The sequence below is a fragment of the Candoia aspera genome, chromosome 1 (genome assembly GCF_035149785.1).
Source record: "Candoia aspera isolate rCanAsp1 chromosome 1, rCanAsp1.hap2, whole genome shotgun sequence".
Classification (NCBI taxonomy): Eukaryota; Metazoa; Chordata; class Lepidosauria; order Squamata; family Boidae; genus Candoia; species Candoia aspera.
Window position 1 is genome coordinate 264587648 of NC_086153.1, and position 23021 is coordinate 264610668.

General features: G+C 38.8%; 2 protein-coding genes across 2 annotated transcripts; one reads left to right on the forward strand and one right to left on the reverse strand.

Moving 5' to 3' along the window:
• The first annotated feature begins 292 nt into the window (after positions 1-292).
• RAG1 (recombination activating 1) lies at positions 293-3433 on the forward strand. Its single transcript, XM_063318070.1, has one exon. The coding sequence runs from the start codon at positions 293-295 to the stop codon at positions 3431-3433; it is 3141 nt and encodes a 1046-aa protein (XP_063174140.1).
• Positions 3434-19492: 16059 nt separating this feature from the next.
• Positions 19493-21079, reverse strand: RAG2 (recombination activating 2). Its single transcript, XM_063293258.1, has one exon. It carries the CDS (start codon positions 21077-21079, stop codon positions 19493-19495), a length of 1587 nt encoding a protein of 528 aa, XP_063149328.1.
• Between the last annotated feature and the right edge of the window lie 1942 nt (positions 21080-23021).

A 23021-nucleotide genomic window follows, 5' to 3' on the forward strand; every position in this document is an offset into this window, starting at 1 on the left:
GTTTAGAGATGCTTTGTCAAGACTGAAGACTGGTAATATTCATCTTTCTTCTGCTCACTGTGCAGGAATGTATTCATCCCTCTCCTAACCAACATGTTTATACACACTGTCAGTGCTTGATGGGCATTTTGGTGGAGATTAAATAAAATATTGTAGACTGTTTATTAATGATGCATTCTTAACATTTAGCATTGTTTTTAATTCATTTTACATCATATTGTTAATCATGAAAGTCCCTCATCAGTTTCTTTTCTCTCTCTTTCTTTCAATAGGTAATCCAACATCTGTCAGGATGGAGATGCTGCCGCCACCAAGCATGAACTTGTGTTTTGGACCAGAACATGTCCAAGAGCCATACATGAAATTTTCTGAATGGAAATTCAAGCTGTTCAAAGTGAGATCACTTGGAAAGCCTCTTCCTGAAGACAGCCACCAGGCTAACTGTGCTAAAGAAAAACTGACAGGTTCTCTGGACATCACTGATGAACAACCTAATGCAGCAGCTGTAATGCCACAAGTGCCCTTTGAAACAGACACTGAATTGAATAAAAATAGCTTGGCAACAGATAAAGATGCCTTTCGCATGAGCCAAAGAGAGATGGAAGCTCACCAAGCAAACCTGCAGCATCTCTGTCGCATCTGTGGAGGCTCACTGAAAACTAACCCTTACAAAACATATCATCCAGTTCATGGGCCAGTGGATGAGGAGACCCAGGCTCTTTTGAGAAAGAAAGAGAAAAGGGCCACTTCCTGGCCAGATCTTCTTGCCAAAGTCTTCAAGATTGATGTAAGGGGAGATATTGATACAACCCATCCTACCAATTTTTGTCACAATTGTTGGAATGTGATTCAAAGAAAAGTCAGCAATGCCCCACATGAAACACATCTTCTAGGGAAAGACACAGTGGAGTGGCATCCCCATTCATCAAGCTGTGATGTTTGTGATACTTCCTTTCGTGGAGTCAAGAGAAAGAAGCCAACCCTGAATTCACAGCTGAGCAAAAAGCTCAGGATTATTCCTGGATGTACTAGAAAAATAAGATGTGTAAGGAAGGTAAAGCAAATGAATAACAAAAATTTAATGAAAAAGATTTCAAACTGTAAGCAGATCCATTTCAGTACAAAGGTCCTTGCAATAGACTATCCCGTGGACTTTGTAAAGTCAATATCTTGCCAGATCTGTGAGCATATCCTGGCTGATCCAGTAGAAACAACATGTAAACACTTATTTTGTAGAGTCTGCATTCTTAAATGTCTTAAAGTAATGGGAAGCTATTGCCCATCTTGCCGATATCCTTGCTTTCCTACTGATCTGGTGAGTCCTGTAAAATCTTTCCTCAGCATCCTCAACAATTTAGTTGTGAGATGTCCAATAAAAGGCTGTCATGAGGAGGTCTTTTTGGAAAAATACTGCCAACATTGTTCTAATCATAAAGAGGCAGAAAGCAAAGACAGCTATGTCTATATCAACAAAGGTGGCCGACCGAGACAACATTTGCTTTCGTTGACCCGGAGAGCTCAAAAGCACCGCCTGCGAGAACTCAAGTGTCAAGTACAAGCTTTTGCAGAAAAAGAAGAAGGAGGAGATCTGAAGTCTGTGTGCCTAACTTTGTTCCTGCTGGCTTTGAGATCTAGAAATGAGCACAGACAAGCAGATGAATTGGAAGCCATAATGCAAGGGAAGGGATCGGACCTTCATCCAGCTGTTTGTTTGGCAATCCGAGTCAACACCTTTCTCAGCTGCAGCCAATACCATAAAATGTACAGGACTGTAAAGGCAATTACAGGAAGGCAGATTTTCCAGCCTTTGCACGCTCTCCGAACAGCTGAGAAGTCCCTTCTGCCTGGTTATCATCCCTTTGAATGGGAACCTCCCTTAAAAAATGTGTCTAGTAATACTGACGTAGGCATTATTGATGGGCTCTCAGGAATACAACAGTCTGTAGATGACTATCCAGTGGACACAATTGCAAAAAGATTTCGATATGATGCAGCATTGGTGGCTTCCCTTATGGATATAGAAGAAGACATCTTAGAAGGACTAAAAACCAATGACTTGGATGACTATTTGAAAGGACCCTTCACTGTAGTGATTAAAGAATCCTGTGATGGAATGGGAGATGTCAGTGAAAAGCATGGCAGTGGCCCAGCTGTTCCTGAAAAAGCAGTTCGATTCTCCTTTACCCTCATGAGCATCACTGTCACTCATGACAATGGCAGCGTGAAAATTTTTGAAGAAAACAAACCCAATTCAGAGCTGTGTTGTAAACCTTTGTGCCTTATGCTGGCTGATGAGTCAGACCATGAGACATTCACTACCATCCTGAGTCCCCTTATAGCAGAAAGGGAAGCCATGAAAAATAGTGCATTAATACTTTATATGGCTGGTATTTCTAGAATTTTCAAATTCATCTTTAGGGGCACTGGATATGATGAAAAGCTGGTCCGTGAAGTTGAGGGTCTTGAAGCCTCAGGTTCTACTTACATTTGTACACTTTGTGATGCCACCCGCCTGGAAGCCTCTCAGAATTTAGTCCTACATTCTATAACCAGGAGTCATGCTGAAAACCTAGAACGATATGAAGTGTGGCGGTCCAATCCATACCATGAAGCTGTTGACGAACTGCGCAGCCGAGTGAAAGGTGTTTCTGCCAAGCCTTTTATTGAGACTGTGCCTTCAATAGATGCCCTGCACTGTGACATTGGCAATGCAGCTGAATTTTACAAGATATTCCAGTTTGAGATTGGTGAGGTGTACAAACATCCCAGTGCGACCAAAGAAGAGAGAAAGAGGTGGCAGTCAACTCTTGACAAACATCTTAGAAAAAAGATGAATTTGAAACCTGTAACAAGGATGAATGGAAATTTTGCAAGAAAACTCATGAGTAGAGAGACTGTGGATGCGGTTTGTGAGCTAATAAAGTGTGAGGAGAGACATGAAGCCCTCAGAGAATTAATGGACCTTTACCTTAAGATGAAACCAGTATGGAGGTCTTCCTGTCCCACCAAGGAATGCCCAGAACTTGTATGTCAATACAGTTTCAACTCTCAGAGGTTTGCTGAGTTGCTGTCAACTAAATTCAGTTACAGATATGAGGGCAAGATTACCAATTACTTTCACAAAACACTTGCTCATGTTCCAGAAATTATAGAAAGGGATGGTTCTATTGGTGCCTGGGCAAGTGAGGGAAATGAGTCAGGCAACAAACTGTTCAGGCGCTTTCGAAAAATGAATGCTAGGCAGTCAAAATGTTATGAGATGGAAGATGTTTTGAAGCATCATTGGTTGTATACTTCAAAGCACTTACAAAAATTCATGAATGCTCATAATGCATTGAAAAGTCAGGGGGTCAAAATCAGGCCAGAACAGAGTGAGAGCAATGTCATGCTGATGGAAGATTCTTTGGAGATTTCTGATTTCATGGACTTCTAAGTGGAATTAAAGCTTGCATTGGTCTTGCAGCTGAAAAGCCATTAAAGTATTCATTTGCACCCAAAAATAGTGGAGAGGTTTTCTACACTGAGCTGTAAAAGCCTTGAGGAAAGCTGTTTGGTAGTGGGCTGTTCTGACAGCAGGTCCATAACATGAAAGTGTGTGAGCAGAAGTGGTCTTAACAGCCAATTCTGAAGAGGAAAACGGAACCAAAGGCAGTAATTCTTTTTCTGTGACTACATTTAATTACCATGCTGAAAGCAAAATAGAACAATTGCATTAAAGTTTGTAAAGAAATCAAAGGTTGATTATAATACATTGTTTTTATAAATATATATTAGCCATTCAAGGAATCTACCTAATTAAACACTTATTTTACTTTTTAATGGCTTCTGGCCTCCAATTCCTGATCAATCTTCAATATGGAGGCATTTACATACAAGCCCATTATTGCATGCAATTATAACTCCAAATATTGATTCAATATTTTTAACAGTTATTTCTAGTCAATCTCTTTAGACTTCACTGTTCTAAAGTTTTAGATTTTGAGTAAACACAAAGGAAGATTTGAAATAATACCCTTACAATGTATTTTAAGCTAGGCTATATATAGTTACCAGAAGTTAAACTCATTCTGAGGGAATCTTTACCTTTTATGGGCCCTGAAGCCAAAATTTGAAACTATGTCATTAATCTCTGCTTGATATATTCTTTGAGTTTTGAAATAGTTGGCAAATGCTGTAAATAGATCATTATACAGTATCAGTTCCTTAACTTCATAAGAGCTTTGCCAAGGTAGGATATATTTAAAATAACACACGGTTGAATTCAAACCATCCTGTTAATCATCATATATCTAATTAAAATTAATGAGATGGTGTGAATGGGATTTACATGCAGCTAACTCATTCTGAACTAGAGATAGGATAAATATTTGCCCTGTGAGACTTCTGCCATCAAATATATAGTACAGATTTTATAAAATTCACCAGTTCCATCATAAAGCAGAGTTTACTAGCAGAATCTACGTTTATGTAAAACTGTAACACTTTATAACAGGAGTAAAGAACCAGTGTCCTTCCAGCTGTTGCTCAGTTACAACACCCAGCATTTCCTTGAGGTTGCAGTTCAATAAGAGTTAGAGGGACATGAACATCAGCTCTCCATTATTGACTAAGTGTTTACCTCAAAGGACTGCTTGGGGAATATTTTTCAAATTCTTTAAACACATTGAAAGAGCAACTGGTATAGCCATTAGTAACAAACAGCTTTCCCCATTATAGTCAATCTAAACTGTGTTAAGAGTTTTAAAGCTGTTAGAAGAACAATGTAGGGGGAGGGGAAGAGAACTACAAGGATCCATTCCTTGTTCAGAAATAACTCACGAATATCCGGTTTTCATTAATACTTCTGAGAAATATTTTTACAGAAGAATATTTTATCTTCTCATGTCAGATTTCTTTGACTCTACAAGCAGAAACCAATGAATTGGAGCAAGCTGGTAGGAATGGTAGTGGTGGGAGACTTCAAGCATGGTTTCACAGGACATACTTATATTTACATGCTTATGCCTGCTTATTATCATGGGAGCATGTCAGGGAATGTGACACCAAGTTGCTTCATTTATGGTAGGTGGCTGCTACAATTCTTATCAACAATAATTTCTTATAGCTTGAAAGAATTCTCTAAGAATCTCTTTCACCTAAGTTTGCTTTTCTTTTAATTGCTTAGTAGGATTGTAATTAATATAAACTTAGGTTTTTTTGGTGTTGCTTACCTATTAGCCCTCATGGCTAGGATATATTTACAAAAGTATTTACACATTAGGATGTCACCTACTGTAGGATATGTTTTGTATTACACTCTTTTGTATTTGGTTGGCAAGTTTTGCGTGAATATTTCTATTGATGTAATATCAGCTGGTTTGTTTTTAAATAAATGTTTGTTCTATTATTTTAAGAAGAACACTTCCATTTTATTTTTGCATAATGTGATTTAGCTGGGCAGCAGAATTTGCACACACACACACAGAGTATTTAGGGGACAAATTGTGTCTTCTTCTTTGCTTCTAAAAAGGTAGATTTTCATATTCAGTATTTTCATTTTGTCCTAAGCATATTCCTTTGTTTCTGTTTACTAGCTAAGCCTGACACCAGAGACAGATTAGTTTTTGTTGCAAGAAAAAAAATGTGTATTTCTCTGCAGGGCAGTATTGTTTTTCTTCTCTCATACTCAAGGAGCCAGAAACTTTACTTATTAGAGCCAGTAGAAAAATATTACATCTGAGCTATGATTTTTCTTCAGAAGAAAGTTAGGATGCTATGTGTACCCTAGAGAAATTTAAGCACTTTGAACCACATTGTTTTTTTTAGTAGAGCCTCAGGAATACAAGTGGTGTCAATTATTCTCACTTGAGATATTAGTTTGGAGGTTACATTTTGAAATCCCCAAGACTGGTTTCCTTGGCCTGTGTTCTGTTATCAAGCAAAGGAGAGACTATTTTTTTTTGTTTGTAATTGCTCTGTATAAACTTTAATTCCCTTTTGTGTTTTCTTGGTCTTTGTCCCTGTTATTTAAATAAAGTGTCTCTTTAGTTGAGAGATTGGGAACTCATTTAGGCCAAAATAATACTCTTGGAAATGATTCTTTATGTATGGAGGAGAAAAACAATAGGGTAAAAGCACAGGCCTGCATCTGAATGAGATTTTTTTTTTAATGCCAAGAGATGCTCTGTGTATTGACTCAGGGCTAAGCAAATGGTTTATTGTGAAGCTTGGGGAGTTTTGAAGAGGCTATAAATAAGTGGAAGCACTGAACACTTTTTCTTCTCTTCAAAATTACATTTCCCTTCTCCACTAAATGGATAAAAACAAATTCACCTCACATGCTCACATCTTTAGTTGTGGGGGGTTTCGTTTTTTGTTTTTGTTCTTGCTTTTGTTATTAAATTGCTCAAACTGGGATTTCAATGTAATCATTTTCAGTAGTTTTTCTGTCTGAAGATTTATGTGTCTTAACAGCAGGATCCACAGCCAAGAAATCTTGACTGAAGCTAATTGAATTAATTCACTACATTAATTTAGCTATTGACAGGATTTCAATGTCATTTTGATTTAACTACCTTGTGGGTCAGGAGAGAAGCAGTGTGCGCTGGAACAATAGACACATCATCCAAATAAGCTACTTTCTATAGGCTCATCATATTCTTTATAGCAGTGTTTCTCAACCTCAACAGCTGTAAGATGGGTGGACTTCAACTTCATGCACACTGGCTGGGAGTTCTGGGAGTTGAAGTCCATGCATCTTAAAGTTGCTGAGGTTGAGAAACACTGTTTTATAGCACTGGAGTTAAAGAAATTGCCCAGAAAGGCATCAAACTGTAGCCAATATTGGCTGACTTTAGAAAGCCAATCAGAGTTGAACTTGAGTGGTACTTGAATGACAGGTCATCAGGAAATGCCAGGACTGTAGGCTAGACTTGGAAGTTAAAAAAAAGTCTGGTAAGAAGACAATGTAGATCACTTTTATATTGTTGCCAAGAAACCTACATTGTGGAGGTATCTATGAATTCACCATGTGTCAAGAATTTGGCTTCATTTCAGAGTTGCCTGTCATAAAAATTCTAATATCATGGTTAAGCCTTTCAGTGAGTAACAAATAATATGGTTATGAAGTCTCTCTATCCTCATGGGGTTTACTTTACTATACTCCTTTACTTTAATCATAATCATTTTACAATTCTCATTATTTCACCTCTACATACAGTTTAAACAATTACTCTGTCTTAACCTTGTCATCTTCAAGGATGTTTGCAAGATGATAATACTATGTTAACCTTACTACCTCTGTGAATAGCAGTAGACACAATGAGCTTAGGATATCCTGATACAAGAACAATGTCCTAACACTCAGATGACACTTTCAAATAATATTTGTCCAGGAAATGTATTTGTATTCTTTTCATTTTCTATTGTTAAGACAGCTTTTAAAATACATATTTTATTATTTCCTTTGGCATGGTTGAATACATCTCATGGACAATGCATTCAGAACATCAGTGGTCTTCGTCCATCCCAGTTCAATGGTGGGGAACATGTGGTCTTCCAGAATTCAATGAGCTGCATGAACTGGAAGGCAGTAGACTTCCCATCCTACTCTAATCTCTCCCAGCCCTCTTTGTCCACAACCTTCTCATTCAAACCTACTTACTTTTACTGGTACCAGGGTAACTGAGATGGAACAGCTGTATCCAGAAGGGCTATGCAATGCATTGGTTTTGGAGACAAAAAGATGCTTTGGAGCCTGTCAGGGCACTTACCCAGTAGCTGTCAGCAGCTCTTAAACCAGCTGCAACTATTTTTCAGGATCATGCAGCTGCCCTCTGTAGTGGCAGTGTGATCTCAGAAAAAAAAGATGATTTTGATTTAAGAAGTTTCAGACTGGTGCTACATGATTCCCTTGTGCACTCTGAAGTACCTTTTTAGTTTCAAATCTAAAGTACACCACAATTATTTTAAACAGACACAATGCATGCAGACATATCTTAGGAGCCTGATAGCAGCTTTTCCTAGGGAAAATGACATAAGAAGCTGTGAAGGCATTAACCGCAAAATAAGGTGCCTAAAGTTTTTCTACTCCTCACTTCTTTATTTTTGTCTTAAGACACTCCTCTTAAGGTTTAAATATGTGGTTGCTAATTAAGGGCACAGCTGAGATGAACCTCTGCTGTACACTCATTTTGCCAAAACTACCATTTACATAGGCATCATCAGCAGAACATAGATTTCTCTTATGTGGCCTTAGCTGGATTAGAGCATTGCTCCTCAACTGAACTCCCTTACAGAGACATCCACCAATGCATGACATAAATATACATGAACTTTCCAATTTAGCTATATGTTGTAGGCATATACAATATGCTAAAGTCACTTCAAAGGCCATATATCCTCTTACTTCACTGATTCTGATTTCCCTTTTGACTCTACATTCTGTCCTCCTCAGCTCATCCAGCATAACAAAATGGAAAGACCTTTGCTGAATTACAGGTAGTTTTTGCTTAACATGGAGGGACGCGGTGGCGCTGTGGGTTAAACCGCTGAGCTGCCGATCGGAAGGTCGGCGGTTCGAAACCGCGCGGCGGGGTGAGCTCCCATTGCTAGTCCCAGCTCCTGCTCACCTAGCAGTTCGAAAACATGCAAATGTGAGTAGATCAATAGGTACCGCTTCGGTGGGAAGGTAACGGCGTTCCGTGTCGTCATGCTGGCCACATGACCTGGAAGTGTCTATGACAACGCCGGCTCTAAGGCTTAGAAACGGAGATGAGCACTGCCCCCTAGAGTCGGACACGACTGGACTTTACGTCAAGGGAAACCTTTACCTTTACCTTTGCTTAACAACCATTTGTTTAGTGATGGTTCAGACTTACAATGGTACTGAAAAAACTGACAACTAGTCCTCACACTTATGACCATTACTGCATCCCCACAGTCATGTGATCACAATTTGGGGGCTTGGCAACTGGTTTGCATTTATGACTGTCACAACATCCTGTGGTCACATGATTGCCATTTTTGACCTTCCCGTCCAGCTTCTGGCAAGCAAAATCAATGGGGAACCATGTGATTTGCTTAACAACCATGTGGTTCATTTAACACCCACATCAATTCACTTAACAACTGCCACAAAAAAGGTTGTAAAATCAGGTCAGATTTTCTTAATGACCTCTTCACTTAGCAACTGAAATTCTGGTCCCAGTTGTGGTTGTTAAACAAGAACTACCTGTAGAGAATTTCAGAAGACACATCTAATTCTCAACCTATCTCACAAGATTGTTATAGGGTAAAATGGAGGAGTGAGTGCTACTGTGTGCGTATTGTCTTGAGCTCCTGAATGAAAGGTAAGATCCATCCATCCATCCATCCATCCATCCATCTATCCATCCATCCTAGGAGAATGTTTTCAGTGTTGACTCTTCACAACATGTACACTTTATGATTCTAAATTTGTTTAAACACATATAGAACACAATATATGCATTTCTAAGTGTTTGTGGTCATTCTTCATAAATATCACAAATGTTTAATAAAATCTTATCAGGTGTGTAGGAGCTAGGCTGGAAAAAAAGAAAATCATGACTAAAGCTTAGAGTCTTCCAATATGATGCAAATTGGCAGGATGTTTTCTTTTTTCAGGTCTCGCCCAAAAGAGAATGGACTGTTCCAGTGTTCTTTCAGCATATGTTTCAACTGTACAAAAGAAGCTACAACATATAATTCTCAGTAATGGCAGGTGAACTCACCTTGCCTCCATGCAGAATTGGCTTGTTTAATTATAAACAGTAGAAAAAACCCAAGTTTCCCAAGATTTCTGTCCCAGCTGATAATGTATGAGATGCAAAAATTAAAAGATTTGATCACTCAGACTGTGTATATGTATTGAGAGAAAGAGGCCTGTGGAAAAAGGGATACAGAATACCTATTAGTCAGAACTGTGACCTACCATTTATATACTCAGGAGTCTTGACTGTCCCTTTTGTCTAGTAGCATCTTACAAAAGGAAGGGAACTCCTTGTGAATACGATAAGGAATATTTTAGCAGTCTTCCCCATAGGTTTGTGTGGTGGAGACATATCTGTCTTCCTGGATACATTGTCTCTGTTTACTCTGGAGCAAGACATTTCAGACCAGGTATAGGAAACCTGATGTGCTTCAGATCTTTTGTATGTCATCTCTCACCAAATCCATTCCGTATAGCCAATGGCAAGTGATTGTGGGAACTGTGGTCCAACACATTTTGAGGTTATCAAGTTGCTTACCCTTGCTCTAGTTTAGACTGAAAGAGCTGTTCCAACCATATAGCCAGAGCTCTTGAAGCCACAGAGTGTGGCATTGAGTTACTGAATTGATAGTTATCAAGACATCATATATGCATGGCCACCTATTTCTTAGTGTCAGTAAACTAGTGATATTTAAAGAGAGCACAGAGAATTAAATTAATGTGGTATAGTAATTAAGAGAGCCAGTTTGGTGTAGTGGTTAAGGCACCAGGCTAGAAACTGGAAGACCATGAGTTCTAGTCCCACTTTAGGCATGAAGCTAACTGGATGACTTTGGGCCAGTCACTCTCTCTCAGCCCTGGGAAGGAAGCAATGGCAAGCCACTTCTGAAAACATTGCCAAGAAAACTGCAGGGACTTGTCCAGGCAGTCAGCATGAGCCAGCACTAACTCGAAGGCACAAAACCAACTAAACCAACCATGGTAATTAAGGTGTCAGATTGGGATTAAGGAGAGCCTCAAGGCCCTACTTGCCAGTTATAGCCATGAATGATGTGGCGCTTGTCATGATCTATCAGCCTGACCTATCTCAAAGGGCAGTCATGTGAAGATAAAATGAGGGGAGATTCTCATGTATGCTACTTTGAGCTCCCAGATGTAAGTAAGCTGTAAATGTATAAAAATCTAATACTGAACTGACTTCCTCCTTTATTTTTAATCCAGAAAGCCAGAGAAAGGGATACATAGGAAAGAGATATACAGATTTTTGAGAGAGAAATTTAGATTTAGTTCTGGATCAAGCTGGGAGGAGAGTTCTAGTGATTTACACCCCTGGGTTTTCTGATAAGCCATTTATCACATTGTATTGAAGCATACATTTAGAGAATAAGGAAGGGGGAATGTGGTTTTTGAAGTCCATCTATAGAACCCTTGAAGACAGAATATACCTTGGAGAAACATAGAACAATAAACATAGAACTGTTTATTGTTCAAATTCCTAGGTAAATAGAATAGGGTGGCACCCCAATTTCAATATAGTATCAGCTTCTTATTTTCTCTCTGGGCAAGAAGGAGTCTGAACAGAAAATTGCCTCAAAGTATAGGAAGGAGCTCTAATTTTTCAGGAACTGAGGCAAAACTTAAATATAGTTTTGCACAATGGAGCCTTTATAAGTTTATTTACTAAGAACAAAGCTTTGATTACAATTACATCCTGATCTGATTATGGTCATTGTATGTAGATTGAGTCAGGTAAGTATGGCTATTATAGAGTGGCTTGAATTAGTAGGTTATAGATAAGGAGGCTGTCTAACTTCAGGAGGAGATTAATTTGTTTCCTTCTCAGAGAAGTAATGCTTTCAGGAGATAGGATTATTCTAAACAAGAAAAATGAGCAAGAAAAAGCAAAGAGCTTGACAGAATTTTAAATAACTGTTATTATAGCTGTTTGGGAACCAGCTGCCTGTGAGCTACAAGATGGAGCTTGATTCAAAATGGCAGCTGAATCACTGGAACTGATGTGGCTGTAGGTTAGCCAATCTTCACAAGCCAACATGAAGTAGGTAATTCCATCTTCCCTCCAATATGAAACTACTTCCTCTAAATCTTTTTGTGTTATGGTGATTAAACCATTCATTCCCTCCTTTTTTATGCTGACACAATGAGTGCTTTAAGCATTCTCAGGTGTTGTTGTGACCTTTTGAATGGGACTAGCCCCACCTTCTAGAAGTCAAATCAACAGTGAGCACTGCTTTCGAGTTAATGGCGCAACACATGAAATCATGTTAAATTTAAGGATGTTCTAAATAGTTGTAGGAAAATTTTAAAAAAATAAAATAAAATAAACTTTTATTTCCCTCTCTGAACCCTCCAAATATGCACCTAGTTCAACAGCTAAAAGGCTGTATTTATAGTGAGAAGAATGGTACACTAATTTCTTGGAAAATAGGAGGTAGAAAGTCACCAGAAAAACAAAAAATAAAGAAAGAAAAAGATAAGAACAAAATATCCAAATAGCATTGTCTATATTGGTATGGTATATTGATAACATGACTAGATCTTTGGGAGAAATTTCATAGTTTAATTATTAGAAGGAAACAAGTTGGGATGTTCAGTGAATCAAATGGAAAATATGGCAAAAGGTGAGGATTCATGGTGAACTAGACGCCCCTGAAGGAGTGGGGGTGGCATTGTGGCAGAGATTGGCAGCCAGATGGTGAATCCTGGCCAATGAAGTCTCTCTGGAAAAAGGAGGGATTGTGAGATCACCCACTTGTACTCTGGACAGCTGCTCCTCATGAGTAGACTGCAGGCACTGAAATTTTTGTGGTCTGCTTGTGAGCTGAGCAGCTGGGAGTTGAGGGATTTCAATCAAGCTCACAGCTGCGATGCAGCCTACATGGACATAAGCTTTGCACTTTTTCAGATCATAATCCTGTGAGTTTGGTTTCTAAAAGAAAATCTAGTTCTTTTAGATGGAGACAAAATGAAATGTTGTTATAGGAAGAAGCAATAGTGGAGGATTATAAAAAGAAATTATTTTTTTTAAAAAATAATTTAGGTAAAGGCACTGGTTTAAGAATGGTTCTGGATGCAAGTAAAGCTTTTATTAGAGGTTATTTTATACAACATAATAGTGAATTTAAAAAGAAGAGTCAAGAGAAAAAGCAAGCTATTTTGGATGAAATAAAGAGAAAAGAATTAAAGACATTTCCAGAGAAGATAAACATTTCTCAACAAATTAAGCTCTTACAATGACAATTACAAACCCAGGTTGTGCCCAAAAACACCTTTCTGGCTCTTGGCAACATACACCAGAACTAACAGGCAAACACAAACGGCTAATATATTGTGAGATACTAGAATTTTGTCAAGGGGAATGTAAAATAAAATCAAGAGAAGAACTGGTGGGAGAGGGATATAGATGTCAATGGTTCTTTTTTTACAATTAGATTTAAACAAGACAAAAGAATTTATGGTTTTGAACACTGTAATACTGAATTGAAATAGAATTGTGTAGAAATGATGGACATGTAATTGCTAAAATGTATAAACTATTGAAATTTGAAACAGAAGAACAAATGAAAGTATATATGATAAAGTGGGCTAAAAGTTTGGTTATAATATACAGATGGGACAATGGGAAAATATGTGGTTGAAAGGATTGAACTTCACACTATGTTATCATCTTAAAGAATTTTTATAAAATGATGTACCGTTGGTATATGTCACCAGAGAAATTGTGTAGACTGTATAAAGGCACTTCAAATTTATGTTGGAAATGTGAACAACAAGAAGGAACATTTTATCATGTTTGGTGGATGTGTAAAAACGCTAGAAAATTCTGGATTCAAATACACACACTGGCTCAGAGGATTTTAAAGATTAATATACAACTGAAACCAGAGGTTTTTCTTTTGGGATTGATGGCAAACAGCTGGAAAAAAGTCATGGAACTTTGTTTTTGTATATGATAACTGCAGCGAGATTATTGTATGCACAAAGATGGAAAGATCTGGTACTACCCACAACGGAGGAATGGTTGGTGAAGATGATGGAACTTGCTGAGATGGCTAAATTGACTTCCTTAATCAGAGAAAAGACAATATCAGTGTTTATTGCTGATTGGAAGCCCCTTATGGACTTTTTGCATAAAACATAAAAAAATGAATTTATGATTTATGATCTTTATTAATAGACAGGATAGATTATAGAAAGAAGAGAGTTAAGTTGTAACCGCAGAGTAAGAGTCAAACTTGTAATTGTACTTATAACTGCTGTAAAAAGATCAGAAGCTACTTCATTGTATCTTTTCTATTTTTCTTTTACTTTTTTTCCCTTTCTTGCACTTTTAGCTTTCTCTTTGATTTTTCTTTTTCTTTTCTTTTTCTTACTTTATATTAGTTTGCATTAGTTTTTATCTTCCTTTTAAAAAAAAACATACACAAACAAGAAAGTATGGCGAAGTGTGAAAAATGGTTGTGTCCATTCCATTTCTGTCTTCCACCTCTCATTCTTTGTACACCCTTTCATTCTGTCTCCAAGTCATCTTATTTTTTTAAAAAAAGACATTCCTTTTTTTATTCTTGAATGTTCTTTTTGTATCTTCTACCTCATCTCTTATTCTCTGTAGCATTCCTAATGACTGAGGAACATAAAGGGTCATTGAATTAAGCTCCAGAAGAGAAGAATATTCTCAATTTTTCAATTTCTTGGCCTAGCAAAGGAGGCAGGGATGGGCTGTGCTGCTAATTAATCTCTCAGGACCGTAGCCCTATTCAAGTTTACTTTCCCAACACCCGCTTTCCCTAATACAGGCAATCTCCAGATAAACAGAGAAGTCCCAGAATTCCTGAGAGTGTAACTGGGCAGTCTACACATTTAGGGGGCTACCAGCTTGGAAAAGTCTGCCCCCAGGTGCATGAAGGGACAGATAGCTGTACTGCTGGCTTCATTTTTTCAGACCCAGCTATCTATAAACTGGGCAGTAAAGTCCGAAGCAGGAAAACAATTATACTGTACTTCTTCACACATTCTGTTTTTGAGAACCCAGCACAAGCAGGATTCTCAACAATGTAGGGGAAACTATATACATACAGCAGACTCCCTGCTTCAGGCTGTACTTGGGCTGTACCTAGACCTGGTGCAGGGATGGGATGGAAGCCAGAAAGCACAACCTTGTTCTCTCTTCACTTGATTCCAATCCTGTGGGAGAGCTAACGTCTAAGTAGAAATAATAGCAGATGATTTTTAAAAAAATGCTTCCTCTGCACAGTTGTTCTGGGAGTGTTGTGTGGATTATGTGATTTATAAAAGAGAAATGTCATTATTTGAGTCTCCGTAGGCAGCATTATTTTACTTGTTGAGTGTTACTTCATTGTTGATTTGGTACAGACAGTAGTCTCTTGCTTGTGTCAGCAGGATCATTGTGTCAGTCTGCTCAGAGCAAGAAAAGTGATCTGTTTAGCAGACAACTCATACAAAATAGCAACAATTTTAGCTTGGTTCTTTGGAAGACAAAGAAACTCTCCTTTACCATATATTGTGGGTAACTATACACTTTGGAGCAATGTGGGTAACTTTCTGGATTCTCCTCCAGTTGTGTTGAATTAGAGCTCCCATTGCCGTCAGCCAATGTAGCCGCACAATTCCCACTGACTTTAGACAATATGAGAATAATAGGAATTGGATTCCCATAATTGGAGTTCTGGTGGGTACCATGTTCAAGAAACTGTCATAGGTCAAAGAAAATTACTTTCTACATTATATTTTATACTAAAATTAGGAAAAAATATGGTATCCTGATGAAGTTTCTTATTTATTTATTTTTACAGAATTTAAAACTGTAGGCAGAATAAATAAGAAATGAAAGCCATCCTTAAGATGCATCAATGCTTTAGGCATTCAGAGGGATGGTAATCTCTCACTAGTGTTGTTGAGTATTCAGAATGGCTCTTGAAGATGAAGGAATAGCTGTGAGCTAATTTATACTTTGAAAAAAAATCCTATGCAGAAGTTATACATGTCAATTATGATATACTATGATTCTACACATAGATAAGAACATTTCACATTTTGGTTTGGCCATTCTTTTATCTGTTTCTTCTCTCAACACCATGTGAGGTTGGCTTAGTGGGAGCCATCTCCTGAGTTAGGAGAGACACACAGCTGTTCTTGATCCCCATTCTAGTATTCAACCATTAGAGCAAAAAATCTCAGCTATTCATTCAGTAAAGTGTGTAAAGTGGGGTCCTGAGCTCGGTTACCAGGCAGTGAGTTATTTGTAGGCAATTTGAATTTGAATTGTCAGGCAAATGTGCGTAATCAACATTCAGCCTTGCAATCCCATCAGTCAAAGCATTCCTAAACATTCTTATGACAGAGTAGGTTTAATTGGACAAAGTAAGACCTCTCTTTTTTAATGCAGAGGTGTGCCACCTTTTCCAGCAAAGAGTTATTCTTGATTGTGAGTGGCATGAAAGCAGCTATACTCTCAGAAGTAAGAGGGGCCAGGAAAAGCAGTCAGTGGGGGTCAGGACAAAAGGTAAAATGGATTTAATTCAAGTTTTGTTACAATTAATTCAACTCTCTATGTATTTAGCCATTTCCTGTCCTGATACGTTAGAACTGCAGTTCAGCAGTAAGCTTTGGAGGGGCTTAATGTGTTTGGGAAACACATGCAGCCACCCGTGCACTCATATTTTCAAGCTGCAGTTTTGGTACTGGTCCTTAGAATTATTATTACATAGGGTTAAAATAAAGGAAGTTCTATGCAATATGCATATAATGCCATGCAAATTCAGTGTGGATTGAGTTAGGTTTTCTGACTATTTATACAGAGGCTGAATGGATAACATCTTCAATGGTTAAGCTTTACACTTTTCCATATATCAATAGAAGCTCCTTTAAGGTGCTTCTCAATGGATCATGCCTAGTGCTACCTATTCAAAGGTATTGTATAGATGTTAGGCTTATGCAAGGTGGTGTGGGTTCATGTTGACAATGAGCTTTGCACCGCAAAGGGGATGATACAGTTCTCTTTTCAAGGAAAATGAATTGGCCGTAGCAAATTCACATGCATTGCCTTAAAAGCACATCCACCAAAGCCTCTTCCAGCTACTTGAGCTGTTAGAAGAAGTCTTAGAAGTGAGGTAGAGTAAAGGAATCTCTTCTAGAATTCATTCAGAATCAATGTCTTTTGAAAAAAAAAAATCAATGTATTTGAGTACAAACCCTCACAGTTCCCAAATTATTACTTTTATCACCCACCCAATTCCACTACTACATAAAAACAAGTTGATTTCTTTGTAGAGGACATCACACAGCTATTTATTTACTAAAAGTGTTTATTTGCTGCATTTCCACTGTAAAATAATTTGCCCTAAGAGGGCTCTTATAACAGCAGCAGCAGCAACAACAAAAGCAATTCAAGAGATACATCCAGAATAGAAAGGAATTAGTGAGAGCAGATATAAACTACTTTAAAACAAAGGATCAGCTCAGAGGAACACATCAATTAGAAAAGTCAGCTGCTTGCTGGCAATTAAATATCTCAGCAAAAAGGAAAAATGTGGCAACCCCAAGGTTTAATTTCTAGCAACTCCAGATGTTAAAGACAATATTGAACTATGTAGAGCAATGGCCCATCTCAGGAGGAGTGGCATTTTTATTTGGTATGCACATATAGCTAAGCATAGTACAGGGTTTATTTTTCCCCGTCACAACAATCCTTGTGGTAGGATGGGCTAAGAGAGAGTTACTAGCCAAAAGTGAGCCTTTGTGTTAGAAGGTGGACTAGAATCTGGGTTTTCCTGTTTCTAGTCTAACAACATAACCACTACTTGACCCTGTCTCTCCCAGTGTGACCTAGCATAAAGCAGCTTCTGATATTCCCCCTTATGCAGTGAGTTCTGCAATCCAGCTATGATCATAGAGCATTCTCTCCTGTTAATAGAGATTCTTTGCATGCAGTTGCTCAAGTATCTCTATGAAAGCTATTAGGTGACCCCTCATAGGCTGTGAACCAGAATGGAGTGACTATTTGTTTAAGTTTTGAGACCACCTGACTGTTCAATGACTCTGGGCAGCTTCCAGATAAAAGAAGAAACAAGACATATAAAAAAGAACATGGCCAACCAGAAGAGCAAATGCCCAATCTTGTTAAACAAAATTAAATTAACTAACGAAAAGTAGCTACACAACCACCTAATCTCAATGACTTGGAGAATAACCAGCTTTTTAGTAATTTCTGGAATGACATAAAGGTGGGAGCTACACGAATCTCGGGGATATTTCAGAAAGTAGGTGCTGCAGCTGAGTAGGTGTGCCTCCTTGCTCCTGCAAGATGGCATTGTTTGATAGAAGGGATCCAGAGGGCACTCACCCTGCTTGTTTGCGCCAAATGGGCACAAAAGGTTGGAGGTAAGCGGTCCCTCAGAGGCCCAGCTCTGTGCCACAAAGGGCTTTAAAGGTGATAACTAGTGCCTTGAATTGCACCCAGAAGCCAATGGGCAACCAGTGCAGCTTGAATCACATGAGCATAATCCATCACTGCCTGCACTGCTGCATTCTGGACCAACTATAGCTTCTGGATGGTCTTCAAGGGCAGCCCTATGTGGAACTCATTAGAGTTAATCCAAAATGGGAGGCTCCCGACTCTCCATCTGCATACAGCTAAACTGGGGGTTCAGTGCATCAGAGGGAGGGAATTTGACCAGCAGTTTGTTTGGTGGTTGTTGCAGGGACCGGCATGGCTTCTTTCTTTGACAGTCTGGCTTCTTTTGGTCTAGTCTGGTTGGGGAAAAAGTGATAGCCAGTGTGAAAAATGGATATGGGGAGAGAGAGAGAGAGAGGGAGGGAGGGAGGGAGAGAGGGAGAGAGAGAATGAATGAATGAATGAATGAATGAATGAATTTGCACAATGGCCAACTGGTTTGTTTGTGTATCTGGGTGAAAGAGCAGTCAAGTGAAAATTCTCAGATTGTTTTACATCTTCAGGGAAAGTTTGCCTGAGCACTAAACACATGAAGCAGGCTTATATTGAATTAGATCACTGATCCATCTAGCCCCATCTCTCTCTTGCAAAAGTATTTCCATTCATTATAGTAACTCAGGTTGATATGGAATTTGGCTTGATTACTTGAGAACCTTTCATCTGGGACCTAGTTGCATGGCAATCAAGTGCCACATAGGCTGTCAGAGACTGTTATTGAGCTCATCTGCCCCCGGGGCAATTGCTGAATTTAAACAAAGCTGAAATGATCTAGTTAATATGCAGGCCTGATAATGCCTATAATGTTTCAGCACTGATTTTGCCATGGTGCTATAACTATATTTGTAACTTTATTTATTATTTATTTATTATTCAAATTTAATTACCGCCCATCTCCCCCAAAAGAAATAAAAAAATAAAAATAAATATCATCTTAATGTTTTAAAAAGAGCCAGTCTGGTGTAGTGGTTAAGGCACTAGGCTGGAAACTGAGCAACTGTGAGTTCTAGTCCTGCCTTGGGCACAAAGCCAGCTGGGGACCTTGAACCAGTCACTTTCTCTCAGCCCTAGGAAGGAGGCAATGGCAAACCACTTCTGAAAAACCTTGCCAAGAAAACTTCAGGGACTTTTCCAGGCAGTCTCCGAGAATTGAACATGATTGAATGGATTAAAAAAAATGTTTTTTAAAAAATGAAAGTCCACCACCCTTTGGAAGTTTAACATCTGTTTAAGTTGGCAGTGGTCTTTGATTTGGTATCTGAGCTTTGCACACTATAATATTCATGACTATGATTCTATTCAAACAGTTTACGAATAAAGGACTTTTTTGCAGGAGTGAAAATTCTCATAGGCTTTTTTCTCTGTAATGCTTTCATGGATTTCTTTTCTAGAGGAGGAGTCTCCTTGGGAGTTTTCAACCCCCTTGCCAAACAAATATGTTCACTGCAGAAATACTTGATATTTACTTGTGACAAATGAATAAGCATGTTCTCAGACAAGTCCATACATTGAGCATGGACCCAATGGCCCTCACCATTTGAACAAAATATCATGGCTGGTTTGTTGAGTTCTGTGGAGTACAAGGGCACCCAGGTATTGATATCAACATCACAACCTGCACAGCAGGTAATCCAGTAGCCTGCTTCAGACTCATCTTCCTCATCATCTTCATTATAGGTGTCAGTATCAATGTCAAAGCTGAAAGTGAACTCCTCTGAATCTTCAAATGGAGTAGACTCTCCAGCATCTTCTGTAGAACTCTGACTACATACTTGTGCCATCTGTTCTAAGCTATCATCACTTTCTCCCTGACATTTCAATATGTAGAAATAGTTTGTATCTGACAACGGTTGCCTGTTGTCTCCTGGTATACCAAATAAAATGGTTCCATTTCCCATATCACTCCCAAACCATATCTTGCAGTGCTTGATCTCTGGGGTCCATTCTGGTGCCTCTCTTTCCACTATCTCTATTTTGTTATCATCTAGATTGATGGTATTACAAATCATCCTTTTCTGGTTGTCAGAATGGTAACCTCCAACAATGACAAATTCCTTTTCTCTGGTCTGAGTCATGATGGCACTGGAGACTGAGATTCCTCCAGACAAAATGAAGCAGCTCACTGCTGGACTGCCTAAGGGAAGATCAATTTTTATCTTATAGAAATTTGGAGGTCTGATATTATTTTCCAAGCAATGGCCTCCTATGATATAGATGGTGTCATTTTGGACAAGAGAGAGATGAAAGGAAAAGCCATTCTGAAATTCTGGGAGAGCATATGAAGTACAGCATCCAAATTCAGGGTTAACCAGAAATATATGAGGCATACAATCAACCACACTATTCCACTTTTCAGTTGTCCTCTGCCCCAGAGCTATGTAAGATCTTCCCCCAATTATAACTATCATACTTTTACCTTGACTGTAAACCACATTAATGGTATGACCATATCTGGCTTCAGGGACCTCTCCAACTAATTCTTTTTCAGTACATGTAAATGTGACTTTTTTGCTATTCTTGCTAGCCAGACACATAACATACAGCTTATCAGAAAGCTCACTGTTTGGTGTTTTCCCTCCATGGATGAGATATTGGTATTTCTCTGACTGTACCGTACTGTCTTTGATAGTACAGATAGCAGGATATCTTAGGGGAGGAAGGTAGCAAGAATCCTTGGTGAAGTGTGCTGGCTTCAGTTTAACTTCATTATTTTTGAAATCAAGAAGGAAAACCCCAGTAGGACAGGACCTCCTTGGCCAGCCCTTCTGTCCAAATAAGAAAACTTGTCCATCAAAGTTCAGCAAAGAAAATCCTGGCTGAATCAGAGAATTGTTAATGGTTGATATCATCTGAAGAGACATCTTGTCTGGCAAAGAAGTCATAATGTTTCTATTTCTGAGAAAAAGAAAACAAGAACATGAACCATAAGATAATCAGTTTGGTTACCATTTGGATGTGTGGCATTGCCTGAACATATGCAATACACTCTACATGGAGCTGCCCTTGAAAAGTTTCTAGAAATTGCAACTGGTACAAAATGTGGCATCTAGGTTACTGACTGGTATAAGGTACAGGAATCATATGAAGCCTGCACTGGAATATCTGAACTGGCTGATAATATCTACTGGCCACAATTAAAGGTACTGCTGCTAACCTTCAGAGTCCTGAATGGCCTAAGCATGATTATCTAAGGGACTTCCTCTCCTGCTAAAAATTTGCCTGCTTACTTAAAAGGTAAAGGTTTCCCTTGACGTAAAGTCCAGTCGTGTCCGACTCTAGGGGGCGGTGCTCATCTCCGTTTCAAAGCCTTGGAGCCGGCGTTGTCATAGACACTTCCGGGTCATGTGGCCAGTATGACTCACGGAACGCCGTTACCTTCCCGCCGAAGCGGTACCAATTAATCTACTCACATTTGCATGTTTTCGAACTGCTTGGTGTGCAGAAGCTGGGACGAGCAACGGGAGCTCACCCCGCCATGCGGTTTCGAACCGCCGACCTTCCGATCGACAGCTCAGCGGTTTAACCCGCAGCGCCACCGCGTCCCAGCGCCCTGCTTACTTATATGAGCAGAAAAGGCCCTTTTGCAGACGCGCAGCTATCTGGTACATGGTAGAGGGGCTTCTCCTGTGTTGCTCCCAGACTATGGAAAGTTCTCCACATGGAGGTGTATTTACCCCCTACTCTCTCAGTATTTAGGGCAATGGCAAAAATGCATCTCTTTCATCAAACTTTTTACTGATAATTAAACAGAAAGGTGGTATATACATTTAATGATAATGATAATAATAGCAGCAGTAACAACAATATTCTTGTGACCCCAATATTGTTGCTTTCAACTGAAGTAATTCCTTATGATTTCTCCTTAAATCCTTAAGAAAATTGCTAAGAACTCAGCAAAAAAAGGGTGGTAAAATAAATAATCAAAAAGCTAGAAAAGATGCAATAGGGAGAGAATGAGGTATCTGTCTCAGTGTTCTTGCAGAGGAATAAATGTTCAGTGAGATCTTAAAGAAGCAGAATAATAGCAGAACACTGCATACCACTTTTTGCTCAGCTGACAAAAAGAGAAAAAGATTGGAAACAATAAATGAACAGCAGGGCTGAGCCTTCCAATTGGATTGGTTCTTCAGCCAGATGTTGAGAAATGAGGAGCTTGGACTACATAAACTGCCCTCAAGCTAAAGGCCTCGGCTTATGTAGGTGTCATCCTTCTGGTATTTTCCATGCATAACTTATACTGAAATCAGTGAGATATGGGTGATATGGGTGAGAGAACTGCCATATTCTTCCACAACTCCCCTTTGTTTCAATGGCAAGAGCAATCTATTCCCTGCAAAAGCAATAATGTATGTGTAGGGAGGGGAGGGGAGGGGTGATGTATTGTATAGACCAAGTTACAGATCAATGCTTCCCTTTCCCCACAGCAGCTAATAAGGACTATTTTCTGGTGAGGGTTACATGAAAAAAAGACACTTTTGATTTCATGTTGGTTAGTTGTAATTGCCAGGAATCAAGACTGTCTTAAAGGCATTAAAAAAAAGTTATCTTATATATAAACAGTAAGAGACTATGGCTGATATAAGAATTCTGTTTCAATCAAACAAACATGTGCCCACAATAAAGGTGTTGAAATTTTGTATTTTGTTTCTTAGGTAGGCAAGAGAAGAAACAATGAAAGCTGAAACATGGCTGTGTATTGAAATTGTTTTCTCATCCTCTTCTGCAGGAAACCCAACTTTCAAAAGTAGCTTTTCAGGAGCACGGAAAGGGGAGGGAAGGCAGAGGAATCTCAAAGACTGCTCCCTGCCTTCTTCCAACACAAGA

Coding starts and splice junctions, on each gene's coding strand:
- RAG2 (XM_063293258.1), bottom strand. CDS start 21,079: ATGACTTCTTTGCCAGACAAGATGTCTCTTCAGATGATATCAACCATT.
- RAG1 (XM_063318070.1), top strand. CDS start 293: ATGGAGATGCTGCCGCCACCAAGCATGAACTTGTGTTTTGGACCAGAA.